We start from the raw sequence: 20,835 nt of genomic DNA on the forward strand, positions 1-20,835 counted from the left end.
AGCCGCAACGATGCTTCATCCAGATATTAGCCACTCTACTAGCTGCGGTTACTTTAACAACAAATATTAGAGCGGGCAGCCAGCCTGTCATATATTCAGATAATGAATAATCTGCATTTCAAGCAGAGTTGTCAACCTTCTCGCCAAAGTTTAAGCTTCTAAACTTTTTCATACGGCGTAATTCCAGACCTTTCCAATATAACTTGAGAATTACCACGAATTGCTCTGCCCCACAGCCTGTCCAATCACCACCGGTGGATAGAAGATCGCAAGCCACTGTTGTGGATCATACACCTAATCGCCTTCTTCGGGCATTGAACTTTTTTCCAGCCCTCTCTTTCCAACACTCAACTTCCACTCCCTTCTCCAACGCTCATGTGCGGTATTTCAGCTGTCATTCTGGCTGACCCCAAGGGTATGGCCTGTCCAGACCTGTTTGAGAGTTTGGGTTTGCTGCAGCATCGTGGTCAGGTAAACAACGGCGACTTGGACGAGGTTGTTGTCGTTTCAGAGGTACCAACCAATACCCTTTTCTGTAGGACGCCGCCGGTATTGTCACCTCGGGACCTAAGGGTCGTCTCTTCCAGTGCAAAGGAAATGGCATGGTTCGAGACGTTTTTGACGAAAAGCAGCTTTCGAGACTCATTGGAAGCTTGGGTGTCGGCCACGGTAAATATATATCTGCTTGACAACGACGACAATGTTCACTGCGTACTTGTATATTAACGACAACGATGACGACGATCATTCTATTAGTTCGTTACCCCACCGCCGGTTCTTCGTCCATGTCTGAAGCACAGCCTTTCTATGTTAACTCCCCGTACGGCATCGTCTTTGCTCATGTAAGCGACAGCAACAGCCTCGACCCTGTCTGTAAAAAAAGTCCAGATTTGACTAATAGGGAAAACTTTATTATTCATTCAGAATGGCAACTTGACGAACGCTCAGGAATTGCGTGTGTTCCTGGATAAGATTGCGCATCGTCACATCAACACCGACTCTGACTCAGAGCTGCTTTTGAATATCCTTGCCAACAATCTCCAAAAGACTGGAAAGTTTAGGTATGCCCTGAAATGGGAAAAACTTTGGAGCATACTGCGATGATTATTAAAGTATATGGCCCATACTAGAGTTAATGAGGAGGATATTTTCACAGCTATCAAGGACTTGTACGACCAGTGCCGCGGTGCTTACGCCTGCGTTGCTATGATTGCCGGTTTCGGTATCATTGGTTTCCGCGATCCTCACGGCATTCGTCCTCTGGTCGTTGGACGACGCGCAACTGCATCTGGATACGACTATATGTTTGCTTCGGAAAGCGTCGCTTTGGATGCACTTGGATTTACCGATTGCGAGGATGTTAAGCCAGGTAAGACGTCCAAGTATTTCGTATTGAACGTACAAAGAATAGTCATTAAAAAAAAAAGGCGAGGCAATCATTATCACTAGTGAAAACTTCACCCGACGCCAGTTGATTACTGCAAAGCAGATCGCTCCTTGCATTTTTGAATACGTCTACTTTGCTCGACAAGATAGCATCATTGATGGCATTTCCGTTTACAAGGCTCGTTTAGCAATGGGTGAAGCTTTGGCGGATGAAGTGGAGAAAGCCCTAGGCAAAGATAACGACATTGATGTGGTCATTCCTGTAAGATTACGCGTATACAATGCCGCGTTGCACCAAATTGCTAAGTTTTTTCTCCTTTCCGCTGCTAGGTTCCTGATACCAGCCGCGTAGCTGCTTTGCAACTGTCACATAAACTTCATCTTCCTTACAGAGAAGGTTTCAACAAGAACCGCTACGTGGGAAGAACTTTCATCATGCCGGGACAGCAAACTAGACGCAAGAATGTCCGCCGAAAGCTGAATGCCATGGCTCTCGAGTTCAACGGCAAAAATGTATTGCTTGTCGATGGTAAGAAACCTTGAAAAAAATATCATTCCGAGCATATATTTAACGTAGCTTCCTCCTCCACAGATTCCATTGTCAGAGGCACCACGTCTAAAGAAATCATCCAAATGGCACGTGATGCAGGAGCAAAGAAAGTGTACTTTGCTTCCTGTGCCCCTGCTATTCGATACCCGAATGTTTATGGTATTGACATGCCGAGCCGGAAGGAGCTTGTTGCACACGGCCGCACAGACGAAGAAGTTGCTGAGGCTATCGGTGCAGACAAGGTCATCTATCAAGGATTAGAGAATCTCGTTGAATCCGTCCGACACTTCAACCCCGCCATCGATACCTTTGATACTTCTGTCTTTGACTGCTGCTACGTTACAGGCGATGTCGATGAAACGTACATGGCATACATTGAGGGCGAACGCAGCGACGATGCCAAGCTCAAAGAATCATCCGATGAAAACGAGAGTGTCGGCTTGTATAACAGCTACATGAAATAATTTATCAGCAAGTTAGCTACATTGTAATAATCTGTACATGAAAAAGTTATAGAATGAAAGTGTTGTGTTTTTTTATCTTTGTATTCTTGTATCTTAAGCCATCAAGCGAAAAATATACGAATATCCTTCAACCGAATCAAGCAATAACTGATCGCGTCTTGTTCCAGTAAGCGGGGTTTCATACTCGTCAAACACTCTCAAAAATGAAAATTGGAGCAATCGATTTCCAGCTAAAGGACAACAAAAGGATCAGTCCGTCGTTTGCATGACATCGCCTCCGAGCTCCTCGACAACCTTGCTAAATCAACCTATGCAGTTGGAAAAGGCCGCCCAGACCTTGGGCAAAGTGCTGGAGAGCGATGGCCAATATCCGGACCTGGCAGATTTGCTCAAAGGTACGACTGAAACTGATGCTGGGCCGATTTGCATAAGGATCAAAAATATCCCAACTCTCCAGTTTAGGCTCGACGTCAGAGAAATACACGAAACGGGAAAGTGTGATCGAGCAGGAGTTTGTAAAGGATTACGCCCTTCGTTTGCCTCAGCAGCTTGTCGACCAGCTTGAAAGTGAGTCTCTGTCTGATCGCCACCACACGCATTCACGCGTGTCTCACTTTCCCGACGCGCGCGCGTGCGCGACTGAACATGTTGATAATTCGTAGAGGTTGAATGTCGATGCTTTCACGGGATCTTTCCGGAAATCAAGCATGTCTGGGTCACCGTGGATCACAGACTGTTCATGTGGAATTATGCAGAAGGGTAACGAACGACACTCTTGAAATGCCTTGCTGGGCCTTAACCGTTAACTACATTTGTACAGGTCAGAAGTGCAAATATATGAAGACCAGGACCAAGTTATCAGCAGCATTGCATTAGCAAAGGCGAAACCCGGTATGGCAAAGGACGGACGGCTAAGAAAAAGAGGAAGACGAAACTGATATATGTACAGGCGTATTCAAGGACGACATCAAACATGTGCTTGTAATTGCAACAGCACTGTCCATAAGCATCCTTGCCCTTAAACCACAGCAGCAACAACAACAACAACAACAACAACAACAATCGTTAGATACAACAGATGCGCCTACGTCCCATCAATATTCATTCGTCGCCAGTAGCCTCGTCGTACCTTCGGATGGAGTCCTCATGTCACAAATTGTCAGCACAGACGAGGGACGAATATTTATGGTGGGAAATGATGGAAGGTTATACGAATTGGAGTACCATGTATGAACAAAGAAGAGAAAAAGAGAGTATGTTTTTATTTACCTATGGATATCTGTTTCTCTAGAACCCCGGTGATGGCTGGTTCACGAGTGCCTGCTGCCTTGTTCCTAGATCAGCAAGCACATGGTCAAATTATTTGCCAACGTTTTTTAGATTCAAGGGCGCGAGTAAGCTTTTTTTTTCTGCTGTGCTGCAATGTCTAGATCCTGTAACTTACACTTTGCTGTCAATAGTACAAATCAAGAGTGTAGCGGTAGACAACGAACGAAAAGTCTTATATTCACTATCAGATGCATCCACGATCGAGGTATACGGAACATTGGACACAAATTAGAGGACGAGTCCGAGAGAGTTGAACAATACCGCTGCTGCTTTTATAGGTTATTTATCTTGGACCAAACGGCGATCGCTTCGGGACAGTAGCACACAACACAGATATCGGTCAATCGGCGTGTCTTGCATGTCGACAGAATATGATTTTAATGGAGGCATCCGATTTTGAAATCGCATCCATCCACGTTATATCAAAAGCAGAGTCCAAAAAGATCCACCTGTTGGCTGTTACAACGACCGGATACCGTTTATACTTTACACACCACAGAGACGCTTTACGCAGTGCCTTTGTACCAACCTCGCCTGAATCACCTCCCAACGCTCTGGAACTCGTCCACGTTCGATTGCCCCCGCCAGCAGAAGCAAGTGGACCTGGCTTGGCGATGCAGGGACAACAGAGTCAAAACGGCAAACTTCATAAAACGTTTTACAACCGCGGCGCGCTGCTGGCAGCAAGATACTACAGTGGAAGTGGCGATACGTTACTGGCAATTGCGGCAGATTATGCAGAGCAAGATAATTATCGACCTGCTCAGCCTTTTGCGTTTGATGCTGTAAGCAAACAATCGAGAGATGAGGATGGGGAAAATGTGTACTTATGGAATCAATTAGTCATCGCAAAAGTCTGGGATATTCGAGACTGCATCCATCATTGCACTTGACGAAACAAGAGTACTTGCTATAGCTGAAGCATCCCGCAACCACGAGGCTCGACCAAGTTTAAATGGAATCTGCGAACTGGTTTCAAGTCCATGTCGACAATTTATGGTGCTGACGGATCGCTTCTTAACATTTTACAACAAGCAACGTCCAGTTGATATTCTGCAACGAATGCTGTATGAAACACACGGCGATGTTGAGAATCATCAGCGCGAATTCCTCAGCATTTTCGAGCGCTACGGCCTAGCACAATCTTGTGCAATGTGTCTGGATATTATCTGCACATATTTTACTACAAATAGTAATGAATTAGGTATCGTCAAGCCCTCAGCATATACTCGTACAGGAGACTAATTGATACTTGCTTAGCTCGCGTGGTAGAAGGAGCAAGTAAATTATTCTTCAACTATGGAGGCAATCCACAACCATCCAAGACACAAGTAACTACTTCTGGTAATTATCTGGGACGCACTGCGGGTGAGCCTATGACCATCCACAGCGGAAAGCACGATGGACTGGCATTGTATTTTGCTCGCCTCGTCTCGCCCATTTGGAACGTGAAAATTCTCGTATCCAGGTAGATGTTTATTGATCGTCCCTGAAGTCCATTTACACTCAACACACATTTTTTCTATTAGTCCTGATCCAAGCCTGGATTATCGTCAATACCATCAGTTGTTCCGGGTAGCACAGTTCCGCCTTGCCCGACTGAAAATGTTTATGGATTTGTAAGTAGAATTTCTGTCAACAGTTACTTTTGTCAAACTCCAGCAGGCTGACAAATGTTTCGTCACAGGAACGAATATTTCCACTCCACAGCGAATATTTTAGATGCAGGACAATATTCCTCAGATCAAACTATGCTGCGGGTAGTAGTGGTATGTGCAAAGTCTGCTAGTCGCTATAGATATATACTTATATAGATTTAAATAATTTCTAGAACGAGCAGCAATCATTGCATAATCTCTACATTTTGCTTTCCCAATGTATCGAAGCAATATCGTTCTTGGATTTCTTAATTGATACAAGTATACCACAAATCGTACAATGGTGAGTGGATTGTGTACAGCAAATAATGCGTGTACTAATTCCTTGAAATTTTCGACAGTGTTTCTGAACCCTCTCGTTCAGAGATGAGCAACTTTACGCTAGCATTAATGCTTACAACAGAGCGAGGACGATGGTTGACACGAGACCTGGTTTTAGGTGCGATCGATTACAATATCAAAACAAAAGAAGTGAGCGTCAACTACGAGGTTGTCAGCGCAACTTTGGTGGAAAGATGTAGCCACTTATTTGATTCGAAAGATATCGCATATTACAAGGTAAAAATATACCTCTTTTGGCTTGAGAGCAAATGCATCTAAAGCGATTACTTTGCGATCAATTTTATAGGGTGTGGAGAACTTAAAGAAGGCTTTCGAAACATCGAGCGAAGGAGAAAGAAAGGCGGCACTCGGCGAATCGCTCGAGCAATTTAAGAACGCAGTAGACAGTTACGTTGATTTAGCCCTGCTCGAAATTTGCTCAAGTTTCTGCCACCTATCGTTCCACGAAGGTGCTATCGAGCTCTGTCTCACGCGTGCTAAAAAGATAGATCCTGAAGATTTAGCGTCTGGCTACGTGGAAAACAAAGCATCAGCGTCTGACGGAGAAGCATTGAAACTGTACGACGCACGTGTACGATGCTACGATCTGGTCTTTGCAGTGCTGAACGGTCTCCAAAGACACATCACAGAAGGAATACCGCTTGCGAACGTTGACGATCCCAAAGTGTACTATTTCCAAGTCTTTTCGAATGCATTGTCTCACAAGGATAGACTGTTTCACTACAAAGTATACGAGTGGCTCATCAAGAGCGGCCGCGAGAAGGAGCTGTTTGAGTTTGACACAGATTACCTGATACCATATTTCGAGACGCTCGTTGGCGGTGTGCGAAGCAAGGAATTTTTATGGCGATATTTTAGACTACGGGAGCGATTCTACGACGCAGCACTCTGCCTCTACGCGTTAGCGGTCGATCCGAGCGATTTGAAGTTGCCGCAACGGATCCAGGCACTCTCATTTGCGATCGTGAATGCCCAGTGTCGGGACCCGAAAAGCCTGCTAAAGCAAGAGGCGACTGAGCTGCTACCGCGATTGGAACGCCAAATGTCGATTGCAAAGGCACAGTATCGATTGCAGCAAGTACTCAAGGAACGGGGACCAGAGGAGCAGGACACCGCCCGCTTATTAGATGAACGGCTGTTGTCTCAGAATGAATTAGACCAGTGCGCGAAGTCATTTAAAGTTGCTTCTTTCTAAAGTCAAAAAGAAAAACATTTCTTCAAAGAATTTTGCATTGTTTAGCGCTACTGGATTCCTGTTCAAGTCTATCGTTCACGATAAAGGAGAGAACCATAACTTTGCAAGGCTGCAATTGCTAATTGTTATTACGGCGCATTAGTTTAAAATTGGAACACTTTCCATCGGAGGAGACATCATTTCTTATTACGTGATGGCTAATCTGCTGCTCGCCGCTTCAACAATCAATGCGAAAGTCCAATTCTCGCCGAAATCCAATTTGCTGAGAGAGAACAAAGGATTCTTTATTAAGGAGTTCTGTTCTCGATCCTGATTAATGCAAGGGCTCGTTGACGCCAGGTTGGGGGCCGGAGGGGGTTTTCTGCTGGGATAATGGCGTCTCCTCTGTCTTTAAAAGAAGAACTTTGTTCGGGTGCCATGTTGCTAAGGAAAACAAACGGCGAATATACGAGCAGCGAGATCCTGGAATAATCAAAGGATTGCATGCGTAAACATTCGTTCAGCCATGTTCGTCAGATGAAGAAGCTTGTAACACCGAAATGTATGAAATGCACGTTTCAAAGTTGAGGGCGTCTGGAACAAAATGTAGTAGATGGTGTGCAGCTGCAATACATGCATGTATACATCCAAGATGAAAAAGGAAAGACACGCGATGTCAGGAGATATCACCGTACGGCTGCTTGCGGTAATACTCCAAAAATGGGGCAATATGCTCCTAAGACACGCCCTTAATTCCTTCCTTTTTGTTTCATTGATGATCTTCCTGTCTAGACGACGTCAATCAATCTTTTCTTAACGCAATGAGCGTTCGAAGCGACGGTATCCATCGGAGCAGATAAGAAAGTGTGTATACTGTGGATCCATGTTGATTGCTGCAGCAAATTTGATTGTATACATAGCTCTCTTGTTGGATTTAACACATCAGTGGTGCAAGACATCCCCAATGCAGTTAATATCCAGGTGACGACGATAAGGAGGATGCAGGTAGAGCAAAATGTCAGCAAAAAGTATTTATACAACCCGCTGCTACCCAGAAATCCAGCAGGCCCAGCTGGGACCATATACCGATTGGATTTGTGTCTCTTCTTTCTCTGCTTCCACAGTACCTTTTGGGGTTTTTTTTAAAAAAATGACCGTCACTGAAGCAACCAACATCACAAAGAACCCGGCGCCAGTCGATGCAATTTGCGAGACAAAGAAAAGGAAAAAGAAACCCATTCGACAGGTATGGAAATACACAGGCGAATAGGCATTAGAAGCGTCGCAATGGATGCCCTTTTGTTCTCATGCATCCGTGCACCAGGCGATAGGCGTGCTTGTAATAGACAAGAAAGCAAAGCGAGTTCTGTTAATATCGAGTCGCAAGCGAGAAGGAGCATTTGTGCTGCCTCGAGGAGACTGCAACGAAGCGGAGGAGCCTGCCCAGGCTGCACTGCGTATTCTATTCGAAGAAGCTGGTGTCTTTGCAAGCCAAGTAAGCTGCCGCGTAGGGACATTTACGGAAGCAAACAAAAAGGGCAACATTGTGGCACACAATTGGATGTATGAAGTGCACGACGCCATGCTACTTGAAAATTGGCCTGCATCCAAGCAACGCAATCGAAAATGGGTATGTGTATATTATCCGGGCCGGAAGCCGGTCCGAATGTATTTTTTTGGGGGGGGGGAAAGAAAGCTAAGGCGGGCGGATATATAAAAGATGGATGCATGTGTATGTATATGTGCTTTTGCTTGGATGCTAACTGCTGTTTCGAATGCGCTGCTTGTAGGCAACCTTTGAGGAGGCACTTGGAGCAACAGCAGACCGTCCAATGTCCAACCTGGCTCTAAAGAGTAGTCCTTTCTTTTCACCATCTTTTTCTTATTCTACATGCTATTAAACGTCACCCTGATCGCATCCTGCATGAACGCTTTTCGGCTGACGGCTTTAATAGCCTCATCCACTGTAAACTATCGCAAATCATTATTAAACAGAAAAGCTTTTCCCTCTTTGTTGCCTATTTACCCAACGCCGATCCCGGAATTTCTTTTCCGGCCAATCCTTGAGGATTTCTTGGATGTGCATTTCATACACATAGAATCGGGTTTTGGGCTGGCAAAACTTGTCGTATTCAAAGTACTCGCCGATGAACCGTGTTACTTTGCCTCGCACACCAGCTGATCATCCATTCACAGCTTAATTTCAACAGTTTTTCAGTGCGATCATTATGCTTTTCTACCTTCTTCGTACGTTTCTCGCTCTGCTGCTTCAATTTGAGTTTCGTCGTTCTCCCAACCGCCTTTGGGCTAGAGAGCCAAACCCCAATTAGATACAGTAGTGCAATGGATTTTGTTTATCTAAGGAACTTACAAAGACCCAGGCGTTCGGGTGTTTTGTGCTAGTGATCAGTAGCACACGATTGGTTTCAGGATCAACGGGAATGCAACCGGCAACCTTGTCAAAGAAGCGTTAGCTAGCTTGCGATCGCACTGGAGGGCCAAGCAGTGTTGTCTTTACCTGTCGCACGTTGTTCTCGTCGTAAAGTTGCTTGTCGCGTCCGGTACGTGCCTCAGCAGCGAATATGCGTTTCATAGTCACACAAGGACGAGAGAAAAAAAGGAAAGAAAGGAGTGGGAGAGGAGAGTTGCGAAGCCAAGCAAAGCAATAAAAATAACTCATCGAGTGGTGCGCGCTTTTTCATTGCAATTCTTTCTTCTTCTTATTCGTTTAGCATGTTTACCCATCAAAAAACAAGCTGTTAGCACATGCAAATATCCTTCCTGTTTAGTGGCCTGTCCTAAAAAGATAGAGTTTACCCACATCATCGTCAGATGGACACACGCACACACACGTTACTGCGCCTGCAAAGGCTCGTTGCTTTGAAAATTGGCAGCAACAACAAGAGGAACAATCAATGCCTCCTCTCTGATGATGAGTCGGCATGATCTATAAAGTGATGATATCATTATCACCTTTTTAATAAGGTTATCTCCTTGTCCAGGTACGAGTTAATACAAGTTTCAAAAGGTCAGATGTCGCATATCGATAGATCTTGTCACACATACACAGAACACCCGGTACATTAAAGGATATTATATATTCAGTATATATATACGTCCCCCAAAATAGAAATCGATCCGTCGATGAACATACTTTTTCCAAAGATATGGATTACATCTCTTGGGACAGCAGCCCTTATCTTGTCGGCTAACATTGGCGCCCTGCAACGAATCCCGTTCTTCCTCGCCCAATCGACTTGCTCACTAGAAAAAAAATGTACGAGTTTCTCGAATATAGTACATGTACAGTTGGGTTTCGTTGGTGTCTCTTTATTTTGCTGCAATTGTATGAAGAATGAATGCGTTTTTGTCCACTTTAGAGCTTTACATGATGTCCCACAAATCCTCCAGAGCGCAGCAGACTTTGCTGCATGCAACGGCTGCGGATAATGCATATTCAGAAATGCCTTGCAAAGAAAGATATGTCAATCGGACTGGACGTTTACATAAAAAACAAAGGGATCAAGTGGGGACTTACCAATTTTCTCCTGTACATAGCGATCTGCAAACGTGTCTGGTCCCTTGGCCATGGCTCCAACAACGACCACCACAGGCTGACCCTCAGGTATGGATTCTTTAAAGTACTTGAAGAGGCGTACCTTGGGCGAGTTCCATGACAAGGCTGTGTATTATGTGATCAGTCTACAGCTAGATCGTGCATGATTCGGGTTATTCCACGGACCTATTCTTTTTGACTTTTGAGGCAAATGCTCAGTTATATCTCCAGGAAGAATTTCCAGCAACGTTGAGCCTTCCTGGTCACTGGTAATACGGCCTCGTTCCAAAAGTTGGACTAATATATATTATTCCGGTAAGAAAGGGATTCCCCAATCCAACCAATTTTTTCGATCCTTACCCATAAGACCGGAAAATCGTTTGATCGTTCGTGGTATACGGCAAGCTGGATTGACTCGGATCACTACACCTTTTGCAGTGTGTATGTAGACTTCCATGTGTCCCGACTTGTTGAGTGGGCTGTCAAGTATAGCTAATAAGCACTGAAAATTCATTCGTCAATATATATGTATATATATATATATATATCGTTACGTCTTTTCCTCTTTTTCTCCACAGCAAAGCGGCCAGATCCGTGCTAACCTGGTGCACAATGTCAGGACGTGCATCGGAAATGTCACGTCCGAGCTTCTTGAGAATCGACTGATGTTCATCGCAATTTAGAAGTTGAAGTTTCGTATCCCACGGGCGCAGCTGTGCAGCTTCCAATGAAGCATTCTCAAGCACTATAATGAGCTTCTTGTTGTTGTTGTTGTTGTTGCTTGAGTCTGGATTGACTGTCTGCGACCCCTCCATGTCGCTTAACAGTTTATTTGCTTAAAGAGACCACCTGCTGCCTTTTTTTTTTCTCCTCTGGTCCCAACCACACTCTTTACTTTTTTTCGGCTTCTTTTTTCAACAGCCGAACATCCACTCGGACGCCTGACAGGCTATCTTGATCAATGCAAAATAATATGTCCAGTATCTTCAACTAGATATCATATCCTTTCTGCAACCTCTTGACAATGCAACGGTGTATTGCTTTTTAGGCATGTCGAGGGCTTCTGTCAGAGGTTCTTGCCCTGATTGGAAACTATCTGGGACGACTCATCATAGCATTAGGACCCAGTTCAGAAGAGCCGGATGGTACGAGCGTGGTATGAATGCCAAGCATTGCTATGGCAATGCTCATTATTTACATACCACTCGAAAACAAATCTACGCCGTACGGAGTCGCTTTGATAAAAATGCTTATTTATATCTTTCGCCCCTTCTGGAAGCTCAATCTCATTCAATCTAAAATATATCACGCTATTATTTAAAATTCTGCAGATCTGATTCCATGTAATTTAGCAGCAATGTATTATGGTTAAGCAGCAGCTAAATTCGTGTGAATGAAGGGGAATATCAAGTCATTTTGATATTTCCTAATCAGATGATGTACAGTCAGTTTTCATTGTGTTCCGCGACCGCAAATACATTGCGGTAAATCGGCAGGTTGCACGGCAAGAAAGGAAGAAAGAAAGACTTGTTTCTTCCTTGATGGTTTCGATGTGATAGAACAGGCTTCAGCGTTGGCGATACAATAAGAAGAAGATGAAGCTCTTGACAAGCTTACACAGAGCATGTCAAACAAACGTTGACAAGTGACATGCAAGAAACCATGTTGTACACCGGGCGGAGTCATTTTGATGAGACCATGTGTCATGCAGCACACAGTTTTACTTGACCTTTCCCTCGTTTCCTTTGCCTTCTTTGTTTCTCGTTTTCGCCTATTTCCCAAACTTTCTTTGTTTCTCTCTTTCCTCTTTCCTCTTTTCTCTTTTTCACAGAGACACACACACACACACCTCTCTTCTGACTGTTAGGGCGTTTTCAGTAAAAGGTGCCTGGACATTTCGTATACACACACGCTTACATACAATCACGACCTTGCTGACAACAACTACTGTTTAGAACGCCCACCCAAAAAAGTTACAGAGCTGGACAAATCGATCGTACTCTTCCTGTTTGCATCAAACTCCATATCCACCAAGGGCAAGAATTTATCCTACCTATTTGTGTTTCTCTATCTGTGTTTGTTAGACAGCCATCATCATCATCATGATTTTGAAAAATACTACCATACAACAAAGTGATTATGCTATACCTTTGGAGACTTTCCAATCTTCAAATGTCCTCTGCTCCAGTGATGACAAGCAAATTTTTGCTGCGAGTGGGAACGGCGGCGGCGGTGCCAACAAAAGTATGCCGCCAGCAGCAGCAGCAGCCCCGCTTACCCGTTTTGAGATCACTCGCATCCAAAAACGTGCAGTACCAGGTATATAAAATTGCTCAGCTAGAACCCTACCCCCACCCCCTGGCGTGCTTATTAATCTATCTTAGTAGTAAAACACGGGCAGGAGGAGCAGGATGTGGTCACCCGTACCTTTGGCCCCACGCACGAAATATACCGCGAAGCTACCGAGCTGTTGATAATCAGCGACTATCGAAAGACGCTGCAGTGTCAGGCCTTCATATATCAAGATACATTTTTCATGACGCTGCCGGAGGATCATTACTCTGATTTAGAAAACTGGAACCAGACAGAATTCTTTTCTAGGTGAGTAACTTTTTGCAAGTGGAGAGGAGGCAGAAGAGGGATGGATATATATACACATGGGCTTGGTTGCAAGTTGGGCGTAAAGCAATGTTGTAATGGACCATGACGAACTACATGTCCCCTCCCCTCCTTGGGCAGCATCCAAGTGTAGGAAAACTCCATCCCTTGATTATATCAGTGGTCAAGCATAGCCTGTTCTTTCCCCTTCTTGGAACAACGCAGTTTCTGGCAAGCAAAGGTAAATGTAAATATCCACCGAGATTCTTAACCCTTTTTTGTGGTCAGTTCAGCAAGCAGAGTGGGGGGAAGCAGGTAGGATGTAGCTTTCCTCTTGTTGTTTGCTACTACAGCGGTAGATCTCCATGGTCCATTATTATTATTATTTAAATATTTGCGCGAGAGCGCGCGCGCTGTGGCAGGCAGGCAGGCAGGGATCAAAAAGTGGTATGTACTAACGCTCTACTTAGCATGACACAACTGATTGAACTGGCCGAGGAAAAGACCAGCTGCTCCCATTTAGTGGCTATCGTCGATAGCCGCGCTTGCAATGCAAGTAAGTCTTAAAGAAATGCAGTCCAGGCAATATATAGTATATCTGACAAAATGTAACCGCTAGAAATGCTTATCCGTGCACTCATGTACATTGGCTTCCAACTGACGGACCCTCGCATCTATCGTCAAGCAGCCAATCTCATTTTTTTGGGCTACGAGCTCTGAACAAGTAGTAAGCTGCAAGGCGAGGTCTCATCATGTAGTATACATATACATGTATATATACCCTTGCACCTTTGTCCTTTCCGTTTCTGTTCCTTCTCTGCTTGATTTCTATCCATATTTCCATCTCATGTATTCGAATGCTGGATGATATTTGTTGACATAAAAGATATTTTATTTACAAGAGTTACAATATTTGAGGGTTGCTCTTCAGGATGCGCAGTACCCAAGCGCAGCTGAGTAACCAGGCAAACACCGCCAGTTTCCAAAGTGATATACGCGTGACTCTGTTCTGTTAAATTGAGCTATTTTATTGCTTAGTTATCGATATTTATATAGACGAGAGGTAAATCTATTGGATACCACATATTAGCCTGAGAGTAGAGAATACAGAGAGGAAAGGAAAAGAAAGAAAAGAGTGAAAAAGGTGAGTTCCCTTAGGTTGCCCAGTAGTTTTGAGTAATTTGGTTACTTTGCAGATTGCTCAAAATTGAGTCATGGAATCTTATTCAAAGTACTTCAAAAGTCGTTCCATGATATTGTAGAGGTCTGTATCCGATGGACTTATTTCTTTCTCGAGGAGTTGCTGATATTCCTCAAACAACTCGGTTGTAGCTCTGCCGGTTGACCGCAATCGGTCCGTCCGCATCCTTGTATCTCTGTCTAAATCAATGTTGGCATGTAGGAATAAAAAAGGGGAATAGGAAAATTGCGTCTTCTGGTGTTATTGGCAACAGCTGGAAGGCGCGCTGCTCACGAATACCTCGTGCAAGCTGTCGTCCCGCAACAGGGTTGTGACTCCTTGCATATGTCTCCTCAGGGGACCGCTGGTGCTCATCATCACTGGGCTCCGCTGAAGACTCCTCGTACTCATCTCCCGTCTCCGCTTGCGTCGAGAATACTCAAAATCATGGCCGCGTAGTAGTCGATTCAACAAGTTCCTCAGCCGGTTCGGCCACTGGTGTCTCGTTCAATGAGACGCTAAATGCAAATGTTATTAAAATTAATTCATATTATCTGAATTTTTCATCTGCATTTACTTGCACGCTTGATAGCTTAGAAGCAGCCCGCCATGTCAAGTTGTCAAGGTCCATGCTTGTCTCAAACCTTGTAAGTCATGTCGTGTGTCAGTCAGGAAATGGACATTTGCTGCGATCACCCAAAGGATAATATTAGATAATGCCGTAATACGCTAGAAGGTTGACAGTTACTATATGTAAAGGACACATGTTCCGTGAGTTATAATACGGAAGAGCAGAGGTAATAGTCTCCTTTGATTGCCTTGTATGTAACACCCATAACAACAGGGAGCGTCTTTAGGTTTGCATGCAGTGGCATGCCCCGGGAAACTGAAGCAAGGATGAACCCAGACTAGAACACATTTTTCAGAACACAAAAGGTCCGGATACTCTCGCTCAATCTTGTGAAATTCGGTGAACAGGTCGTCTGTTTAGCTGTTCGATCAACGTATTCTCCTTGCAGAAAAATGATTTTTTGGTGACGAAGGAAAGGGTCGTCGCTGCTCTCATCTAATGGCTATTACCTATAGGCTTTACACAAAATGAATAGGAATATTTTCAGTCTATACAAATGTGAATGCATTTGTCTTTGGCTTGCTCTCTCTATCTATCTATCTATCTCTTTATCCCTCGTATATTCACATGTTGGATGACCATCTAGTCTAGCGGTACATTCATTTTATATGTTTCCTTCACCTTCTTTGCAAAATCCGTGTAGCCTCCTACGAATGTCTGTTGACCTGCAACGCATCCTTCGTAAATGAACGGGGAGGTAGTATGCTTTGTCTTGAATTCCTAACCATTCCCCGTTTTTTTCGGTTGAGTATATCAGGTACTGACTGCCATATCCTTTTCGTCACAGTGATACCTCTTGCAATTCTCTAGATCGCTCGTACCACTGCTGCTTAATGTATGCGCTCACGTCGGCTTTGATGTGCGAGTGCTCGGCGGATAGACGATCGGCGACCTCGGTGGCCAGGTGGAAATAATGACAGCTCAGGAATCCTTCCTACATGATCAAGGTTACAGTGGGCAAGTGATTGTCGAGTGTATAGCAGCTCAACCTACAATATGGTAACATGTCGTTTTCTTTGGAATGTCTTCCTCGAGATTCTTGTTTGAGGAGGAGGAGGACGACGGAAAGAGCCACGATAATATGCTCATAGCAAGGGCAATAACAAGCAAGGAAAGACAAGGATGGAAATTAAGCCGAAATTCCGGGCCATGTATTTACGTGATTAGACAGTTAATAGAATGAGATATACACGAAACAGCGCAGGTTAGAAAATCTCGATAACAAAATTAGTTACTTGGGGCAAATATGCATGGGAGCTGAGGTCCAGAACAAACACATCGTCAAAAAAGTGCTTGCCGTCGTAGCCGCCAAACATGAATAAGCGGCTATCGTACAAGACAGCAGTGTGGTATCCGCGAGCACTTGGCGCCTGGCCATAAATTCGTCGTACTTCCCATGCCATGGTAACTAGATGCGAGAAACTATGGTCAGCTTTAAGACTGGAGTTGTGTATCTTTTATGCAAACTTGCCAAAATTCAGCATTAGTAAATCATTGCAATAGTGAGTCCCGTCATGTCCACCAGTGACAAACAGGTATGATCCGATGCACGTGGCAGCGTGCGAAAGTCGAGGAATCTGCGGGTCCAACCCGACACGGTGCCATACATTCGATTCTATTTTGCAATGGATAAACATTCTGAGAGAAAATCATACGCACGCATGTCGAATTGGACTAACCAAGATCAAGCAAATGTATATCTCCAAAACACGTCTGGCCATCACTTCCACCATAGATAACAAGTTTGTCCCCGACCAATGTTCCACTGTGGTATCCTCGTGGCTCAGGTTTCGCGCCAGTCGTTTCTACCATCGACCATGTATTGTCCTTGAGGTTTAATGTATATACGTCGTTGAGGGCCCGAGCGCCATCACCGCCTCCAAAAATATACAAGTGTCCGCGCCAAATAACAGATGTGTGAGCACGCCGCGGCGACGGGCGAGGACCGATGGTCTTGGGCCAAATCCACGTCATGGTCTCTGAAAAAAAAAAGGTTGTTAGTTGGATCAACCCAATGCATGATTATGATCTTAATACTTGCTCGTGTCCAAGATCGTGATGTGGTTGTAATAACTCGGTCCATCACCACCGCCAAAAAAGTATATCTTGGATTCCTCCTCTAGGACAACTGCGCTCTGCGCCCGACAGGGTGGTGGGGGTTCACCAAATGTCTTTGGTTTCGTCCACGTGAGGGTATCTAGAGGATGCGAGGTGAGATGTGCTTCAGCGATTAAAGATTTTATTCGTCATACCAAGTTCCAAAGCATAAACTTTGCCGAATCCACCGCGCTGGTCTGTGCCTCCAAACACATACATAAGCTCGTTCACGACCACGCTGGAGTGTGCACGGAGAGGACGCGGTTTGGGGCCATAAGTGACAGCTTTCGACCAGTACATTGCCGGCGCAGGTGCAGGCTGTACATCGAACGGTCTCTTAGTTTTTGCCGCGTTGTTGCCGAGCATCGGGCCCGCCGATGATGATAGTTTGTTGTCGTTGTTGGTGCTACTCGTATTACTGCTGCCGCGGCGTCGGTTGGCAGGTGGTACCCACTCGGGTTCCGGTAGAGGAGCGCGTGAAAACGTTGCAGTGGCCGGGCTGGTCGCGGCTGCAACGGTGCTGCTGATCACACCACTTTGGTACAATTTCTGGTGATTATTCAGCCTGCTGTTGTTGTTATTGTTGCTGCTGTTGCCGGTTACGGGCGGTTTTTGCACCCATCGCGATGGTGATAACGGAGGTCGCGTAGTAGTTTCACTTGAAAAATTACTAGCATCTCGTTCCATTTCACCACCATTTGCCAGGTCTTCGGAAGAAGCCACATCCAAAGATCTGGAATAATACAGATCTATTATTATTTTACCCCGAGTTAATAATATACTTTGATTCTATTGTTACCTTTCAGCGGAGGTAAACGACAAGGACGTGCTCGGAAACGGACGACCGTTGCCGGACGACGATAAAGACCGCTTCACTTTGGAGATGATGCTGGAAGAGTGATTGCTCGGTACAGGAGACGAAGAGCCCTTAGTCCGGAAGGAAGCTACAGACGTCGAAGGAGAAACGGGTCGCTCTGATAACCGGAGCTGTTGAGGCTGCTGCCTCCTTTTCGACATTGTAATGACAGAGGAAGAAAGAATGGGGTTTCACGATCCACCGAGCTAATGGTAAGGGAGGGAGGAGGAGAGGGAACCTGTGAGTGGGGTGCTGTGAGTGTGTGCGTGTGTGCGTGTATGTGTGTGGTGCGAGGCACACGAATGTACATGCCTTATATGGAGATAAGATTTGACTGCACACAAGCCTGCAGCTCGCCCGGAACCAGATTAAATTAATATCAACACCATATACTGTCATCATGATAGTAATCCAGAGCGCTGCCCATGTTTCTGAAGGATTATACGCATATTCCTTGCTTCATCAATTCAAACATCTCTGCAGGGCGGCCTGAACCCTATTATCGAGATCCACAAACTCAGTTCTTGCAGCAGCGCCAGGGGTGACCCGCTTTTTAATCACTTTGTTTTCTCAGTATGTCCACACGTGCCAAAATGACCTTGGGAGCCTCGATTGTGCTGTGTTGCGGCACGATCTATGGTGTCCATTACCTCCAGATCTACGAGAAAGAGGTAAACTAAAGCGGAGAACAATCTGATCTCAACTCACGGCTAGATCTTGTAGTTAATGAGGCAAGGTCTTGAAAAGGACGACGAACGACGCAGAAAGCTCTTGCAACGACAGGAAAACATGAGAGAGCTAGAGGAACAGCAGGCTTTGCATCGAGAATTGCTCAAGACTCAAGCCGTTTCGCGCGCACCTTCCAACAAACCAGCAACGGACGACGATTAGATTCCCCCCACATTCCCGCATGTTTAAAATACTCATTACACGGTCACTCAACAACCATACATCCTCGATGTAACTAGCATTGTAAAGATAACAGAATGACATTGGACACTGCTACTCATGTGTACACAAAAACACAACAACTAAATGATTTTATTTGTCATGATCTTTGATCCCTTGGCAACACTTAGGCGGATTGACCCTGTTGGAAGACATAGGTCAAGTGGCACTTGCCGCAGTATTGACGGTCCTTGTGCCAGGCCATGAAGACACCAGCACCGCAGGTGGCGTTGGGGCACTCGCGACGGAGACGGGTAATCTTGCCAGACTCGTCAACCTTGTAGAACTTCAAGACAGCCAATTTGACTTTCTTGCGCTTGTGCTTGATCTTCTTGGGGGTAGTGTAGGTCTTCTTCTTCTTCTTCTTACCACCACCCAAAAGCTCGGCGTTCAAGTGGAGGGTGTTCAAGTCCTCAATGCCGTAGAGGGAGAGCTCGCCATCGACGAGGTTCTTGCCAGCATACGACAAGAGCTGAGCATCAGCGGGAATGCCTGTTCACCACACAACTAACATTAGCAACGGACAATGCAAAGCCAACAGAAAGCTCTTAAGTGTACCTTCGCGCTCAGCGATCATGGCCTTGACGGAGGCCACGGAGGAGGCGGGAGTGACGTTCAAGGCAAGAGTGTTGCCTTCAAGAGACTTGACGAAGATTTGCATTTTCAGATAATTCGATTGTTTTCCACAAAGAGAAAAGAATCTGCAGTGGCAAGCGATGAGTATTTTTCTTTCTTTTCAAGACGATCCAGCCATCCCTAGTTTAATGCTACACACCTTCCTCACTATCTGGAAAAAAGAGAAAGAACAACCATTTCCCAGCAAACAAATCTTTTTAAAAAAAACTTTTTTCGCCGGCCGCTTATTTTCTATGGCCGCCGCTGTCTGGTGGCGCTTCTTGCAAGACAATTTCTATCTCCTAACCTACTGGATAGAAAAATATGTACTTCATCATCAAATATTGATGTTATCGCTTTGAATTGACGTAAATCTCGATAAAAACTTTAAAAAATATACGCCTTTTCATTGATGGTTTTAGAAATGAATTGTATTAGGAGATGGTGACCTATTGCTTTGCATTTCACCGATCAATGGTAGAAAGGAACATGACGTATCCAGATAGAAAGAATCCTGATTGTATAAACGGTTTAAACTATAGTCCTAAAGTCTTTGCAGTGTTTCGACGGACAATCTCATTGTACTTTTCTCGATCCGTTCGCCAGATTTTCTTTTGCACATGTCAATACGAAGAGTATCATAGTTGTTCAATAATTATGTACTTACGCAGGCATCAATGTTTGCTCCACTTTCATCGTTTGGTTCTGCACATACATATTAAGACTAAGTAACAATTTCGTAGAAAACCAAAGACATTGCCAGAGATATACAATACCTGCAAGCATACTGACGACACTGAGCAAGATCTTTTCCACACTTTGCACCGGGCTCCATCGTTCTGAGCTGCTTTCATACATGTTTGGATCGTCGCCAGGCGGATGCAGAATCGAGATGCACACTGTGCCGTTAGGATAGACGTTGGGGTGGAAGAAGTCGCAGGTGAATTTCATGGTCGGTGGGCTCAAAGGATAATCCTTTGGGAATGTCAAGGTTGCTGGAAAGATGCCGCCTTCGAACGGAGTACCCTCAGGTCCGCTGCAACGTAGGCAAATGTTTCGTCAGACCAGTTGTCTACTAGATATCACGGTCATCATATATACCCGTTACCTTATAAGCGCTTCCCATTCAAAAAAGTTGTTCTCGTCGACAGGCCCTGGATATTTGTGAGTTATACTGTCACGCCTACACACGAGTATAGAGCGTACCGGCAGTAATGCCTTCTGGAGCATTGAGTGTGAGCTCTGTTGAGAGGATCTCGTGTCAGTAATGCAACCAATCTGTCTGCAGCTTGCTTAATTACCTCGGTATTCTGTCATCAACCGTTTCAATGCGGTCGATCCAGTGTTTCTGTTGGCGTACATTTTGAAAGAGGAAAGAAGTGGTGGTGGTGCAGGAACCTCCGAACTGCGCATCACAAAGTCAGATTTGCTTTTCATGCAATACTCTGTTG

At 44.9% G+C, this 20,835-nt stretch overlaps 11 protein-coding genes across 11 annotated transcripts; 5 read left to right on the plus strand and 6 right to left on the minus strand.

The window, feature by feature from the left end:
- Nucleotides 1-375: 375 nt before the first annotated feature.
- VTP01DRAFT_10384 (uncharacterized protein) lies at nt 376-2,400 on the plus strand (the record flags this gene model as incomplete). The annotated part of the gene is made up of 8 exons (XM_069378740.1): nt 376-471; nt 540-669; nt 757-842; nt 925-1,061; nt 1,131-1,369; nt 1,428-1,648; nt 1,717-1,915; nt 1,979-2,400. The coding sequence occupies 8 exons, from the start codon at nt 376-378 to the stop codon at nt 2,398-2,400; spliced, it is 1,530 nt and encodes a 509-aa protein (XP_069239809.1).
- Nucleotides 2,401-2,665: 265 nt separating this feature from the next.
- On the plus strand, nt 2,666-6,924 carry VTP01DRAFT_10385 (uncharacterized protein; the record flags this gene model as incomplete). The annotated part of the gene is made up of 15 exons (XM_069378741.1): nt 2,666-2,795; nt 2,863-2,967; nt 3,063-3,159; nt 3,221-3,291; nt 3,350-3,627; nt 3,692-3,794; nt 3,861-3,934; nt 4,008-4,514; nt 4,573-4,933; nt 4,990-5,197; nt 5,259-5,348; nt 5,417-5,498; nt 5,561-5,670; nt 5,729-5,945; nt 6,016-6,924. 15 exons carry the CDS (start codon nt 2,666-2,668, stop codon nt 6,922-6,924), a joined length of 3,342 nt encoding a protein of 1,113 aa, XP_069239810.1.
- Nucleotides 6,925-8,053: 1,129 nt separating this feature from the next.
- Nucleotides 8,054-8,754, plus strand: VTP01DRAFT_10386 (uncharacterized protein; the record flags this gene model as incomplete). Its single annotated transcript, XM_069378742.1, has 3 exons — nt 8,054-8,149; nt 8,228-8,571; nt 8,694-8,754. 3 exons carry the CDS (start codon nt 8,054-8,056, stop codon nt 8,752-8,754), a joined length of 501 nt encoding a protein of 166 aa, XP_069239811.1.
- Nucleotides 8,755-8,790: 36 nt separating this feature from the next.
- VTP01DRAFT_10387 (uncharacterized protein) lies at nt 8,791-9,496 on the minus strand (the record flags this gene model as incomplete). The annotated part of the gene is made up of 5 exons (XM_069378743.1): nt 8,791-8,874; nt 8,930-9,081; nt 9,144-9,210; nt 9,275-9,358; nt 9,422-9,496. 5 exons carry the CDS (start codon nt 9,494-9,496, stop codon nt 8,791-8,793), a joined length of 462 nt encoding a protein of 153 aa, XP_069239812.1.
- A 791-nt stretch (nt 9,497-10,287) lies between these two features.
- VTP01DRAFT_10388 (uncharacterized protein) lies at nt 10,288-11,274 on the minus strand (the record flags this gene model as incomplete). The annotated part of the gene is made up of 5 exons (XM_069378744.1): nt 10,288-10,370; nt 10,442-10,585; nt 10,646-10,756; nt 10,820-10,961; nt 11,062-11,274. 5 exons carry the CDS (start codon nt 11,272-11,274, stop codon nt 10,288-10,290), a joined length of 693 nt encoding a protein of 230 aa, XP_069239813.1.
- Nucleotides 11,275-12,561: 1,287 nt separating this feature from the next.
- On the plus strand, nt 12,562-13,777 carry VTP01DRAFT_10389 (uncharacterized protein; the record flags this gene model as incomplete). Its single annotated transcript, XM_069378745.1, has 4 exons — nt 12,562-12,778; nt 12,847-13,060; nt 13,528-13,613; nt 13,677-13,777. 4 exons carry the CDS (start codon nt 12,562-12,564, stop codon nt 13,775-13,777), a joined length of 618 nt encoding a protein of 205 aa, XP_069239814.1.
- Nucleotides 13,778-15,450: 1,673 nt separating this feature from the next.
- VTP01DRAFT_10390 (uncharacterized protein) lies at nt 15,451-15,957 on the minus strand (the record flags this gene model as incomplete). The annotated part of the gene is made up of 3 exons (XM_069378747.1): nt 15,451-15,588; nt 15,662-15,802; nt 15,862-15,957. The coding sequence occupies 3 exons, from the start codon at nt 15,955-15,957 to the stop codon at nt 15,451-15,453; spliced, it is 375 nt and encodes a 124-aa protein (XP_069239815.1).
- Nucleotides 15,958-16,073: 116 nt separating this feature from the next.
- VTP01DRAFT_10391 (uncharacterized protein) lies at nt 16,074-17,982 on the minus strand (the record flags this gene model as incomplete). Its single annotated transcript, XM_069378748.1, has 6 exons — nt 16,074-16,276; nt 16,340-16,483; nt 16,548-16,847; nt 16,910-17,065; nt 17,121-17,698; nt 17,765-17,982. 6 exons carry the CDS (start codon nt 17,980-17,982, stop codon nt 16,074-16,076), a joined length of 1,599 nt encoding a protein of 532 aa, XP_069239816.1.
- A 414-nt stretch (nt 17,983-18,396) lies between these two features.
- On the plus strand, nt 18,397-18,712 carry VTP01DRAFT_10392 (uncharacterized protein; the record flags this gene model as incomplete). The annotated part of the gene is made up of 2 exons (XM_069378749.1): nt 18,397-18,492; nt 18,545-18,712. The coding sequence occupies 2 exons, from the start codon at nt 18,397-18,399 to the stop codon at nt 18,710-18,712; spliced, it is 264 nt and encodes an 87-aa protein (XP_069239817.1).
- A 184-nt stretch (nt 18,713-18,896) lies between these two features.
- On the minus strand, nt 18,897-19,430 carry VTP01DRAFT_10393 (uncharacterized protein; the record flags this gene model as incomplete). The annotated part of the gene is made up of 2 exons (XM_069378750.1): nt 18,897-19,261; nt 19,328-19,430. 2 exons carry the CDS (start codon nt 19,428-19,430, stop codon nt 18,897-18,899), a joined length of 468 nt encoding a protein of 155 aa, XP_069239818.1.
- Nucleotides 19,431-19,920: 490 nt separating this feature from the next.
- VTP01DRAFT_10394 (uncharacterized protein) lies at nt 19,921-20,746 on the minus strand (the record flags this gene model as incomplete). The annotated part of the gene is made up of 6 exons (XM_069378751.1): nt 19,921-19,995; nt 20,052-20,089; nt 20,161-20,420; nt 20,493-20,538; nt 20,591-20,626; nt 20,686-20,746. The coding sequence occupies 6 exons, from the start codon at nt 20,744-20,746 to the stop codon at nt 19,921-19,923; spliced, it is 516 nt and encodes a 171-aa protein (XP_069239819.1).
- Nucleotides 20,747-20,835: the final 89 nt, after the last annotated feature.

Source organism: Rhizomucor pusillus (assembly GCF_041956525.1).
Source record: "Rhizomucor pusillus strain CBS 183.67 unplaced genomic scaffold VTP01scaffold_8, whole genome shotgun sequence".
Classification (NCBI taxonomy): Eukaryota; Fungi; Mucoromycota; class Mucoromycetes; order Mucorales; family Lichtheimiaceae; genus Rhizomucor; species Rhizomucor pusillus.